Here is a 13,216-nt window from a genome sequence, read left to right on the forward strand (position 1 = left end):
GATTTTAATTAAGTTTTTTATCAGATCGAATCATGCCAAGGAACAATCCATTACGTTTTGGTGATAATCCTGATTCAGGATTTTTTTTTCTTTAATTCTAAGATACAGTAGTGATTTATGGAGGAAACAAGCAGTTCCCACCCTAAACCAGAGGACGGTAGCACTGACTGTTGACAGCCTCAGCATCAGACTCAAAAAGTCACAATCCAGGCATGGTAGTAGCACGGTAGCAGCAAAATTTGCTGAGTGCTTTTTTAATATGTGTTTATTTTTTTATCCATGTTCTCTTAGTCGCATAATTTCTAATTAAATTCCGTACCAAATGTGGTTTGTATTACAGTTGCTCTACAGTTTTGTGTATATTTATCCAAAGGTAGATTTATTTTGATTCAAAGCTAACATGAGAAGGTAAACAGAAGATTAAAATATAAATTAATAACTTTCTATTAAACTAAATCAAACCTATCAACTAAAAGTCAATTAAGGAAATTAAACTGATGAACAAAGATGCCACATTAATTCTAGTCTTCTTTGTTACCACAGATTAGATTGAGGTCGTATGAGAAAACCCCGAACATTAAAAAACTATCATCTAACTAATTAATAGGCTTAAATCTATCAAGAGTTTGACAGCTTTTAAGCAGCTTAAAGTTCTGAGTTCTAATATTTCACTTTACCTCAAGAGGGGGAAAGAAATGGAGAGGATAAATTCAAAGGCTCAGATCATCCTGGACCAATCAGCTTTCCCGTTTCCCTCGCTTCCTTCTCTCTGCTGAGCTGATGTAGACTTATTAGTGCAAACAGGTCCTGTTTCAGATGTGAAGGTCAATCTGAGACTAGGGAGCTGGTGGTTTTGGCCCAAGTCACTGGATATCTTTATAGGGCTTCACTTTAGACTCTTAGCAGGCTTTAATATGAAAGGAAATACTTTTAAAGGGAATTACCAATAGAGACAAAACGCAAACAAATTCATAATCATAACCAGATTTGACGGTTTGATCACAGATGCTCTCCAAACAAGCCCACTGAGATTAAGCAGTTTTTGCAAAAATGAGAGATCTTCAATTTCCGTTTCTTGGGGTCAACAAGGCTCATACAAATGCAGAGAAGACTTTTCAGATCCCTCTATGGTTAGATGTACCTCTAAATTCCCATTTAAATTAATTAAGGTTTGTAACATAAAAAAAAAAAAAAGTCCAAGCAGTTACATTTCTTTTATTTAATGGATCTTTTTCATAGTGATAATTAGGGGTGTAAATCACACCCATCATGGCGATTCGATTCAGTATCGATTTCCTGACCCAACGATTAGATTATTTTCGATACTCAGGAATACACCGCGATTCGATTAGATTCGATTAGATTCAATTAATCAATTAATCGGTTACAATTTTTTTTTTATTATTATTCTTTTTTTTTACACCTTACAGGCTAAACAAAGTTTCAAGTTTGAAAAAAATAAATGAAAGCTATAATATCGTTATGCATTTTTTTTTAGAAAGAACAGCAAATAACAGAAGTAGAAAAGTTGCATCAAGAAATACTGCAAAAATACTGCACATAATCAGTGCAATGAGTTCAATGCAATACCTCGGCTCCAGAGTGTCGACGTCACCGCCCCCTTGAGAGACGCTCCGCTGCACCTCTCCCAAATTGTAGCTGACTGCAAACAGTGCCCCAGACAGGAGGCCAGCTTGTTTTGTTTTATGACCGAAATTGCGGAAAACAACTGGTGAAGTTTGACCTGCAAGAAGAGCGAGGTGCGCAATACCGCTGAGACCCTTTTTCCTCCTGGATCTCCGCTCTTTTTGGTCCTCATGTCCCGTCAGACTAAACTCGCCCCCACTCCCTCTCCGCCTCAGCCATATCTAGACCCACAGCGTGTAGCACAGACCACGCTGCAATATTGAGCATAATTTAAAAATGTCTGTGTCAAGCTTACTGCAACACGCTGCTGTAAGAGTATAACCAGGAAGCGAGGTAGGAGGGAAAATTAGGTTTGGCACCACCGCAGCACAGGAGGAGAATTACGCCCAGGAGCAAATGGATAAAAATAGACCGGAGGAAAAAAACAAACATGAATCGATTATCTTGTGGACGTGTCGATGCATCGGATCGTCGGCTTTTGGATCGATGCATCGATACAAAACGATTATTATTTACACCCCTAGTATATATATCTAGTATATATATCACCCCTATAATATATCTATGTAAAACTATAGGACTCTTCTTATTTGAAATCTTGTAACTGAAGTCGCTGTAGATTAACCTAAAAAAAAAAGGGAACGCTGTGAGACACATGTTTTAACTTTCATATACCTCTGAATCCTTTAGTGAAACCGTTTCAGGGTTTAAGACAATCAGAAAATAGGTTTTTCTCCTTCAACATGGATTTTACTAGTGTTTCTTCCTGATTGAGCAGTGAGAGAATATAAGTCCTCTGAAGTGTTGAGGATTAGCACCTTTATTAGAACCTAATACTACTGTAAAACTGTTATTTGATGATGTTAGTAAAATCTGACCACTAAAGTGGCATTTCTCTTTTCATTATCTGTTTAACTAGATAAGGGGGAAAAATTAGACTAAAGGATAAAAACGGATCAAAGCATCAGCTTAGGTTTCTTTGAGATCTCAAACTATTTTGGGAACTTAGTCCAAAAATAGTGACTTGAAAGGGAATCATCAGGGACGTGCAGCTTATTTCTGCGTCCATCCATTACATCTCCTGAAAATGGAGAAAAAAGAGGAAAGTAAAAAGACCTTGACAGAGAGAATAAAGGAAGCTGACAGCACATATATGAAAACTGTATTGTTCATCGCTAGTCAGATAAACAGAAGGGGAAACTATAGAGATGGACACACAGGGAGAGGAAGGAGGCGATTGTAGAATCCAGTCTTTGTTCTTCTGCAGGCTGCTGTGTGGACGACGGACCCACACATATGTCAGTGCTGCCATAACTCATCATCATCCCACAGAAAGGAAAGAGACAGTTTGTTGTTATTGCCACAACTCGAATAGCAACACAGTTGAGTGCATTGGGGCAAAGTGGGGTTCTTTATGCACTTACAGATACCACACCAGGGAAACTTTAATTCTATAAACACCGCCATTATGGTTGATATTTTATACCCTGTGAGACTTTAAAGTATGTTGCTTAATGCTTGTACAAATTCTCAGCCACAAAACAAGCTTAAACGGAAGGCAGCCATTCTTTCACATGGGCCTGCCTCCAATTTAAGCCTATTTGGTGGTGATAACATTTATAGTATGGGTCTGTATTTCCTTTGTGTACAGTTACTCTGGTTGGGTATTGGTTTGACATTTTGCAGGGGCTGCTGATATCTGCTCGGTCACGGCCCAAAGCCTTACTAAAGATAGATGAGAGATAGATACATCCGAGTGGATTTCTGGACTCGTCCACTCACGCTGCATATGACACGGTCAGCAGCTGAGGGGCTGGTTGTTGCCCGTATGTGTGAGCTTCTTCTGCTGCACAGGGCAGCCTCCGTGGGGCATATTCTGTTTTTAACTCCCCATCCACACCCCTCACAGATAGGGAGAGAAACTGAGACTGGGCCTGTCCGAATACATTACACTAACCATTTGGAGAATAGTGAAAAATTTCCGGGAAAAGAAAGTGGGACACATATATAAGCAGTGCAGTTTCCACTTTGTAATACGGTGTGGAATAAACACTGCTTTTCTTTGAAGCATACAGGAAAAACTATCCATCCATTTTCCATCATGCTTTATCCCTGCTGGGGTCACGAGGGGTGCTGGTGCCTATCTAGACAGGTTGCCAGTCTATCAAAGGACTAGAAAAAACAGCAAAATTAAAAAAAATATATTTTTTATCTATTCTAAACACAAGGTTAAGTTTGACCCAAAAAATAATTGATTTAAATGAATAACTTGGATCTCATTAAAACAAGCTTTGTTTGGACAAATGCCCGCAGCTATATTTATATTTCTTACTATAAATCTTTGAAGCCTAAATACTAAGATTTCCCTTAAATTTACCCCACAGTAAATTGCGGCTGATTAAAAAGATCTTGTGAATAAGGTATCCAAAGCTGGTTAAAAAGTGACATCTTTTACACTGAAATAAGTCCTGTTTCAAAAAGGGCTGACATGCTTTCTTTAAAGAAGAAGAAACACTACAGTAGAAACCAAACAAAGAAAAAAATAAACAGAAAAAAGATGCTTGTAAATTAGAGGTGTACAAAAAATATTTACTTATAATTAATTGTTGATTTGTGGTTTATTAGATTAAGATTTATTCCATCCGATTAATTGATAGTGTCAGCTCAAGGAATTTCTTTTAGTGATGTACTGTTATCGTCCACTAGAGGACACTGCTGTTCATTGAAAGGGTGATGAACAGCTAATACCTGCTGTTACGCGGTATTAGCAAGAGAAGAAATGCAAGGTTAGAGGCATGCAACAGCAGAAATTGAAGAACAAATTCAATTTATTCAATAGTCTGGTTTAGGATTATTTAAAGTTTTATTGCAACCAGGATGCCAAACAGGCCAGATGGTAGCATGCATCGCAAATGGCATTAACAATTTAACAGTTGAGGTTAGAAATGTTGCGACTTTTATTAATTTATCGATAATTTATTGAATTTGTGGCAGTTTTGGATTTCCATACATGATCCAGTTGCAATTGATACCATTTATGTGTGACATGTTCGGAATTGAGCAAAAAAATGTAATGGTCAAAATCTTTCTTAAGCAGTTTAGTCTGCACAGCACGATTGTCTATTTATTCACCTTCACCGTAGCAAATAGACATGCCTGGTCCCATCAGTCAAATTCAAAACACTGCAACCTCTTACCAATATTTATGGTCCGTTCTATTTAGGGCTATAACTTCATCAAGCAAAGATAGACAACAACTCCTTGACAGAAACCTCTGAGTTTTTTTATGCCATCAGTGCACTTACAAGTTGTGACTTTGTGCACATAGATTTTCTGCAGATGAGAACAAATTAAAGTTAAGCTGTTACTGCGGCTTAAGGCCCGTTCCTCAGTTGAAAGCCACTGTACTATTTCTATGTTAAACTGATGGACCCACTGCCTGACCCAGGACAGAGAGAAACTTTAGGTTCTGTAAAGTCTGTCCTGAAGCGCGCCTAATGTATAATAGCTTGATAAAATTTAAAGATTGTACGTCACAAGGGAAGAGGAGGGGGGAGGGTGTACTTCCCCATTGCTGCAGTGGATAATCAATAGACCGTAATATTTGGAAAAGATTATATGTAACCAAACCAAAACTGTGGAAAAACTATTATTTTTGACTAAAAATGGCTAACACCTTTCATTTTGCTTATCATTGCCTGATTTGCACAAATACTGCTTGAGCTTATGTCACTAAAATGACAGAAAAACAGTGTACCTTAAAATATTGTTCTTTTCTAAGACATTTTATGCACACGAAAAACATTAGAAAAGATTTTATTATACACACCAATCATAAACAATTCAAAGGAACTTAAATGTAAAAAAAAAAAAAATTGCAATTATATTGCTAACTGTAGTTCCGCACTCCACCAGTAGGTGGTGACATGTTAACATTAAGTTTGATGAACTGTGGAGATCGTTGAAGCAATTTGCCCAAACGGTTTAACACCTCATTAGGCTTCATCTCACCATCACTACCTAACACAATGACACATGAGGGTAACATATTCAGTGTTTTGGCCAAACCAAAAACAAAAACAGCGGAAAACAAGATGGCTGACAATTAAATAAGGGAAACATTTAAACTAACTAAACACAAATCCCTCCCAAAGTTTACTGGTACATCTTAGGTCATTTGTTCCTCAGGAAAGAGGCTCATCCCCCACCATGGCAACTCAAACAAAGGAAAGAAATGTTAACAAAAGAAAATACCTTCCATTACTGGTATGTGTGCACTCCATAACAGCGGTGCTAGATAAGCCAAATTATAAAATTTTCAAAAATGAAGGTCAATGTAATAACAAAAAACTGTAATTTGACCTAATATTTTTAAAAAATGACATCTCGCAATTCACAATGTGAATATCTATAACAAATTCACATTTTGTAAAATTCACTTTTTTTGTAAATAACCTTAGATTATAATTGCTGACTCACATTTTTTAACATAACTTATAACATAACATATACATATATTATATAAACTATTTAAATCTATCAAACCTTTGTGTTGATTCTGAATAAATATGTGTAATGTTAACTGAAAGGTCATTATGAAATTTGTTTTGGTCTTTCAAGGGGTTGTGACATGTGAGTGATTATTATAATATTATCTTTGACTTGTCTTCTATGTGATTAAAATAAGATCTGAGGTGCCTCCTAGTCATTCTGACAGCAGCTGTTTCAATTATGGTCTGATTGTAAAAGGCTGGTGTGAGGTATCATAATATTAGATCCAAATACAATTGCTTTATAAAGCATATTCAAAAATAACAGATACAGGCTGTTTGTTATAATTTTATGTGATTTTTAAAAGTAAAACAGCAACAAATAACCCTGATATTACCACACACAAATAATGCTGAACAGAGTGGAGAGGTAGACTGTAGACACTAATTTTCCCTTTATAATTGTACTAGTCAGCTTCCGTAGGAGCGATTTGTCTCATTAACTCATCCCTTGTTAATTCAGGCTTGGTTATTCTAACAACACTGGGCTCACTAGGGGTGGGCTTTGTCTCACATAATCAATGTTTTTGCACAAATCTCTACCCTCCAGTGTACAATTTCACCTCATTGCATCAAGTGGACTTGAGGTTGAGTTTCCCATCACACTCTCTGCAGCAGCCCCCACCCCATGCAACTGTCCTGCACAGCGTAGGAGGAAGAGACACTTAAGTGTAGGGAAAGAGGGGAAAGAGCTTGATGAAAGGAACAGAAAGTGGAGAGCCATGGAGAGTTGACAAGCATGAAGAAATGGTGTTTTAAGGAGGGAATGAAGGAAGTGTTCCAGTCAGGTGTGTGTGGGTGTATTTTAATAGTGTCTTTTTTTTTATTATTTTAGATCACTGACTGCTTAAGGTATACTCAGTGCATGAGTATTCTGTACTTTTAATTTGTTTATAAAGGCTTACAGTCAGTTGTCAAAAGTCCAAAATAAAAAAAATATTGATTTAAAAACTTTTATACACATACTTTATAAAAACTCGACATAGAATAAATATCTGAAGAGACATTTGCTGTTGAATGTCTCTGAAATTTTCAGCCCAGTTTATTTATTTGCTGCAGTAATGAATGTTTTTCTTATTTTTTGTGTTTCAGACACTGAAGCAGAGAGGAATGCACTAAAAGAGCACGTCTACCCCAAACTGCGTGACTTCTGCAGGGAAAACTATGGCATTGAATTCCAAGTAAGGGGTTGCATTTTTTTTTTATGTCTTGTTTTGTTTTTTTGTTGTTGTTTTTTCTTTTTTGGTTGTTTTTCCCTTGAACTATCAAAGTTTCTCATAGTTGCCTGCAAATATGCACACACCTTATGTCTATTAGATGCTGTTCGGAAGGGTTAGAGGCTGGAACCTAACGTCTGTTTCTCTATAAGGGGACACAGAAGGCTGGCAAAGATAAGGCTCCCATTGGTGAAGTTTGGTGCACATGTAGATGATGATAAGGCAGGGTGAAACGAGGGCTTTTCCTTTGTTGTTGTTGTTGTCGTCAGAGAGCGAGCGCTTCCTGCGGCGTTTCACTGATCAAGATTGTTTGTATTGCAAATCCACGGACGTAAGGAGATTACCTTTAGAGGTTTGTTTGTTTAACAAATCCAGCAGAGCCCTTTGAATGGGAGGTTCTGACACACAGGAGAGGGTTTCTGGACAGCTTAATGATATTTCATTACTGATGCAGGGAAATCTCTGACAGCGGTCACCTGATTCTCTGCCTAATGAGGCTGTCTGGATCACAAACAGCTTTAAACAGACCAGTTAAAGCCTGACTGTTTCAAACACTGTAATTACACAGGGACAGGTCTGAGTGCTACATGCTGAGGCTTTTTTATATATTTTACAGCCTCTCATAGTTACATCTCTTCCACACAAAAACATATTAACAGAAATTCACCTGTTTTATTACAAAGCTAATTATTTCAGTATTTATCACTGGTTTATATAAACATTTAACTTTACATTATCAGACATTAACAGTAACATTTTATATTTTTTTCCCAAAGCAGAAATAGGCAGTTTTTGTATTTATTTTTTCTTTCTTTTCCTATTTGCCACATATTATAGTTGTTTAAGGTTTTTATATACTTTATCTCTACACATCAGAACATAACTGCTCCAAGTGTGGAGAAGTATGGAATTTGTATTGATCAATTCATATTTTAAATGTCTCTGATAAGTTCATAACAAATGTTCCGTATTTAAATTCAGTGAATCCATCCTAATTATTGAAAAAGGTAAATAAAAACTCATCAACTTATCTTTTACATATTGCTCAGCCATTCTTATTGTGAAATGCATATATGTCAGGTTTCAGTCATGTTAATACCAAGGTTAGAGTCTTCAACCTGTTGAAATGTTTAGATTGCAAAAATAAGACTTAATGTTCTGCTTGCACATGCCTATAACTAATATAAAAATGTGACTCAGAAGCAGACCGATCTCCATAGGATATTCATCTTCTTTACGGAATCTTTTTATGCATCCTTTTCTCCATCAACTACATTTTTTTTCAACATCTTAACATCTATTATATGTAGCTAACTTTGAGTCATCCTCATCTAAAAATATTCTGCTCCAAGCTCTGATATTACTGATGTCACTATCACCAACTTGGCATTTAGAAACAGTTCCTATTAAGAGCTTCTTTAACACAGTGTATTTTATTTTGAAGGAAAAAGGATTTAGTTTTATCTTTTTGCAAATAACATTTGTTTACTGTTTTTGTAGTGAATTGTCTTTACTCTGATGCCCCTAAATTCAATCCGGTGTAACTAGTTGTCAGAATCCATCTAATTATTAGATTGTTGCTTGAATAGAAAAATGAAGGAAAGCTGGAAAAAGTGCAGCTTGTAATTTGTAATTACACAGCATCCTGAATCACAGGAAATGCACCATCCTCAAAGCACGATGCTGGTAGGATTATGCTGGGCAAAAATTATATCTTGCAGCTACAATGGGGTCTATGCTTGACTCCACTATTTCTCTAACTTAAAGAAGCTCCTTTATTTCCTTTCTTTCATTACTGGATTAGCTAAATGTGTCTTGCCTTGGTGTCTTGCCTTGGTTGTCATGGTTACTGGCAGAGATGGGAAGTAACGAAGTACAAATACTTCGTTACTGTACTCAAGTAGATTTTTCTGATATTTTTACTTTACTTTACTACTTATTTTTATGGCGACTTTATTTCTACTCCTTACATTTTTACACAAATATCTGTACTTTCTACTCCTTATATTTTAAAAAAATGGCTCGTTACTTTAGTTTTGAATCATTTCAATGGAGTTACCGTTATTATTTTTCACGTCATCAATACCAAATTCAATCTAATTGGATGGGAATCTACGTTGCATTTGACGCACCACTACAAGATGAATCGACAGATTCGGCGGTATTCATTGGCGGCAAATCATTGCAGCTTGGTGGCGGTGGCGTTAGCATAGTAGTATGGACGACGAGATGATTGAAAATGAACACAACGGAGATCTAGTCCTATTGGCAGACATCCATTTAAAATGTAGGCAACGGCATGAAAAATATGGTTTCTACTTTTACTTTTATACTTTAAGTAAATTTACAAGCCTGTACTTTGTTACTTTTACTTGAGTAAAGAATTTTAATCAGTACTTCCACTTTTACCAGAGTATTTTTTAACACAAGTATCTGTACTTTTACTCAAGTACGGAAAGTGAGTACTTTTGCCATCTCTGGTTACTGGGATCAGCCACACCTGGATTAGTCAGTTCATCCAGGAGAGATAGACAGGAAACCATGGCTGTGTCTGAACGTCCGCTCTAACCCCTAAATCCCTCAATCACTATATAGGGTGGCCAATAATTGTGGGACACATAATTTCACATTTTTTGTTTTCTAAATGTATGATTTTATTTTTACCACCAACGTAATGTGCTTAAATAAAAGGCTGTATTTTTCTCTTTTTTTTTTGCATTTTATTATCTATTTATTATCTTTTTTTTTTTGCTTTTCTTTGTTGTTTAAAAAAAAAAAAAGTAGAATTTTTTTGAAGTCCTCGAAAACATCTTAAACAGGGATGCCAATAATTGTGGAGGGCACTGTATCTGCTCATCTAGTGACCATGGATGATCACTACTTTAAACGTGCATTGTGGGGAAACTTCTAGTCCACTACTTTTTCATCTACCAGATGTTTGGACCCTCATTATTCCACTATATAGTACCCTATATCATGATTAGGGTAGACATTCAGACAGAGCCCAAGAAGCTTCTTTAAGTTGAAGATGTAGTGGAGTCATGCACAGAGCCCATTGTTGCACTAATTGACAGCTGAAGTAACTGAATACCTATGTGGGGCACATTTCTATCTGTATTCATACCACAGAAAATCCAATTAAAGCTTGTTTTATTTTTAAGAAACAAAAATCAAAAATATTGTAAATAGTTTTGTAATTCTGTCTATGATGCATTAAGTACCTAGTTATAAGAACTAAACAAAGAAGTAAAGTTCTTTAGCAACCAGAGCAACCAGTACTTGACTTTATTTTTTTAAGAACATCGTAGCTTTAGCTTACATTTTTTAAGGCAGATTAACCTCCAGTTTGAACCTTTGGCAGCCTCTTGTGGTGCTACACACCTTCCGTAAACAAGAAAATTGGAGTCTATAACATAAACGATAGGGGGAATCTTTGAACCACGTGTCTGTCTGGTGATTCAGCTGCTTGAGATGAAGAGTGAGCTAAAATGATTATGCGGAAGACCTGGAAGTTAATACTGTGACTCACTTGCATTACTCTTCCTCCTCCCCGTTTTTCTTCTCCTCCTCCTCATCCTTACTTTCTCCATATGAGATTTGCCTCTTTGGCTGGAATCACCTTTGCACTGTTGCTCGCTGATGAAGCGTGCCAATATGTGTGACTACGTTTGGCTCATGAATCATTTGCTGTGTTAAATCCTTTATGATTTCCATGCTGTGGATTCTTCGCCTAGCTGAACCATTTTTTTTTTCTTTGTTGGATTTGTAATTTACGAGTGGTTGTGCCTTCTATTTTTCACATTCACTCTCTCCCCAATGCTCACAGATGCTTCTGCACATCCCCTGACACACATATGCCATAGCTGCTGCCGAACACCAACCCTCCCAAGTCCCTCGTCATTTGACTCAGTTTCCATACGGAGCATTCCCCTAACAGGATGAAGCAGGATTGCACGAGATGAATCGCAGTGAAATGGGTCACAGAAATCCAGCCCAGAGGCCGAGGGTAGCGTCCTCATTCAGTCAGAGCACGACTTCCTGACTCCTCTTTACCAATTTTATTCCCTAGTATCTGGCTCCTTTCATCGTTTTGATTAGCCTCTTGTGTACTTGCTTTCCATAAACACATTAAATACTGAACTAGGTGTGGACAGAAACTGCTAATAGTAGAGAATTGAAAGAAAAAACAGAAGGATAGACAAGATGGTTTCATGTTCACAGTGGATGTTGGCTTATCTTGCATTAAGTCTACAAAAAGCATTTATCAATCTGATCATGGAATTCATGGTAAGGTCGCAGGTTTTGAGTGGCACAGAGTAATAGCTGCTTAAAAAAACCTAAGACCTAACAGGGATCTCTGCAAATAGCCACCAATTAAGTTGATAGGGAGACACATGTTGTGTTTAAATCATCTAAGGCGAAAGAAGTGTTTTTGACACCACACAGACACTGAGAGCAGCTATTTGCAGGGCCAAATTACAAGAATTACTGTCTGTTTCCACCACGGCTGCTTGTTATTTTGAAAGAGGCCTAATTGTCATTCCAGTTTTACTTTCCAACAGTTCAGGTTGGATTGTATTTTTCTATTAAATACTTTTCAGGTTGACGTATTGTATCCATATAAGCAGTTCACGGAATTATTGTAAGCTATTCATTTCTAGAGCATCTCTTCATAACTATAAGAAAAGCAACAATTACATAAGTAATGATAAAATACATTCTATGTAAACAGCAATAAGTACAACAGTAAAAGATGTTAATATTTAAAACAACACTGTGTAACTTCTGGCCCAAGTAAAGTTTTATTTTGAGACATCTATATCAGGTTGATATAGAGGACGTGCAGCTGACGTCAGATAATCACATGAAACCTGCAGATAAACAAAACCGCGTATACAGAAGGCAAGATAAGCAACTAGTTTTCATCCATATTACATTAAAAACACTAACAAAACAATGGTAAACTTTATCTTTGTATTTGTACGGGTTGATGTTCTGGAGCAACTTAAAACAGGGAGTAAGGTTCCAGTCTCTCGTAGAAAAAAAATGTCGTAGAATTAAGACATTTGAATGAATGGGATACAGAGTTATATTTAAGAGTAATCCCATGCATTGCAACAAACTCCCAAGCCTTTAAAATAAAAATTGTATTTACTGTTTTGCCACTTAGCAGAGACATTGCCCAACAAATTTGCAGCTGTTATTGCTTTAAAACGGGGTCCTAAAAGGTATTGACTTAGGGGTTTAGATAGCATCGCACAACACAGTTTTCCAGTGTAGTCCTGTTTCTCTGACTGTGACTAACTGGATGTGCTCCCTTCATCCTCTGACATGGGAGCTGGCTCGGAGCTCGTCTGCCTGGTTGTGTGTTTCCTGGACGGTGCTGCCTTTTACAGCTGCTTTTTGTTGCTTCTCTGCTTCTGTCTCCTTGAACCCCAGTCAGCCTCAGCAGATGGCCGCTCACACTGAGCCTGGTTCTGCTGTAGGTTTCTTCCTGTTAAAAGTGAGTTTTTTCTCTCCACTGTCGCTACAAGCATGCTTAGTATGAGGAATTGCATTTGAGTCAATGAGTCGATGGAATCAACTGGTTTTCCTTAGATAGAAAACGTTTAATCAATTTGACTGTATGATCTGGTGAACTGTAAAGTGCCTTGAGATGACGTGTTGTGAATCAGCGCTATATAAATAAACTGAATTAAAATTTTTATATGTAAAACTAACAAAACCTTTAAAAAATAATTTCCAAATATTACCTAGAGTTACACCAGGGCCATTTTGAAAAGCCAATATGAAAAAGTAGTA

General features: G+C 36.9%; 1 protein-coding gene across 3 annotated transcripts in view; it reads left to right on the top strand.

Moving 5' to 3' along the window:
- nwd2 (NACHT and WD repeat domain containing 2) overlaps positions 1 to 13,216 on the top strand; it is a 73,631-nt gene that overhangs the window by 9,659 nt on the left and 50,756 nt on the right. For 2 of the 3 annotated variants that reach the window (XM_015379543.1, XM_015379542.1), the window contains exon 3: positions 7,290 to 7,378. In XM_015379543.1, the coding sequence (XP_015235029.1) occupies positions 7,290 to 7,378 (89 nt within the window). Of the gene's footprint in view, positions 1 to 6,921; positions 6,986 to 7,289; positions 7,379 to 13,216 lie in introns of those variants that run through there. The other variant, XM_015379545.1, reaches the window with a different exon arrangement.

Source organism: Cyprinodon variegatus, unplaced genomic scaffold (genome assembly GCF_000732505.1).
Source record: "Cyprinodon variegatus isolate N-32 unplaced genomic scaffold, C_variegatus-1.0 Scaffold193, whole genome shotgun sequence".
NCBI lineage: Eukaryota > Metazoa > Chordata > Actinopteri > Cyprinodontiformes > Cyprinodontidae > Cyprinodon > Cyprinodon variegatus.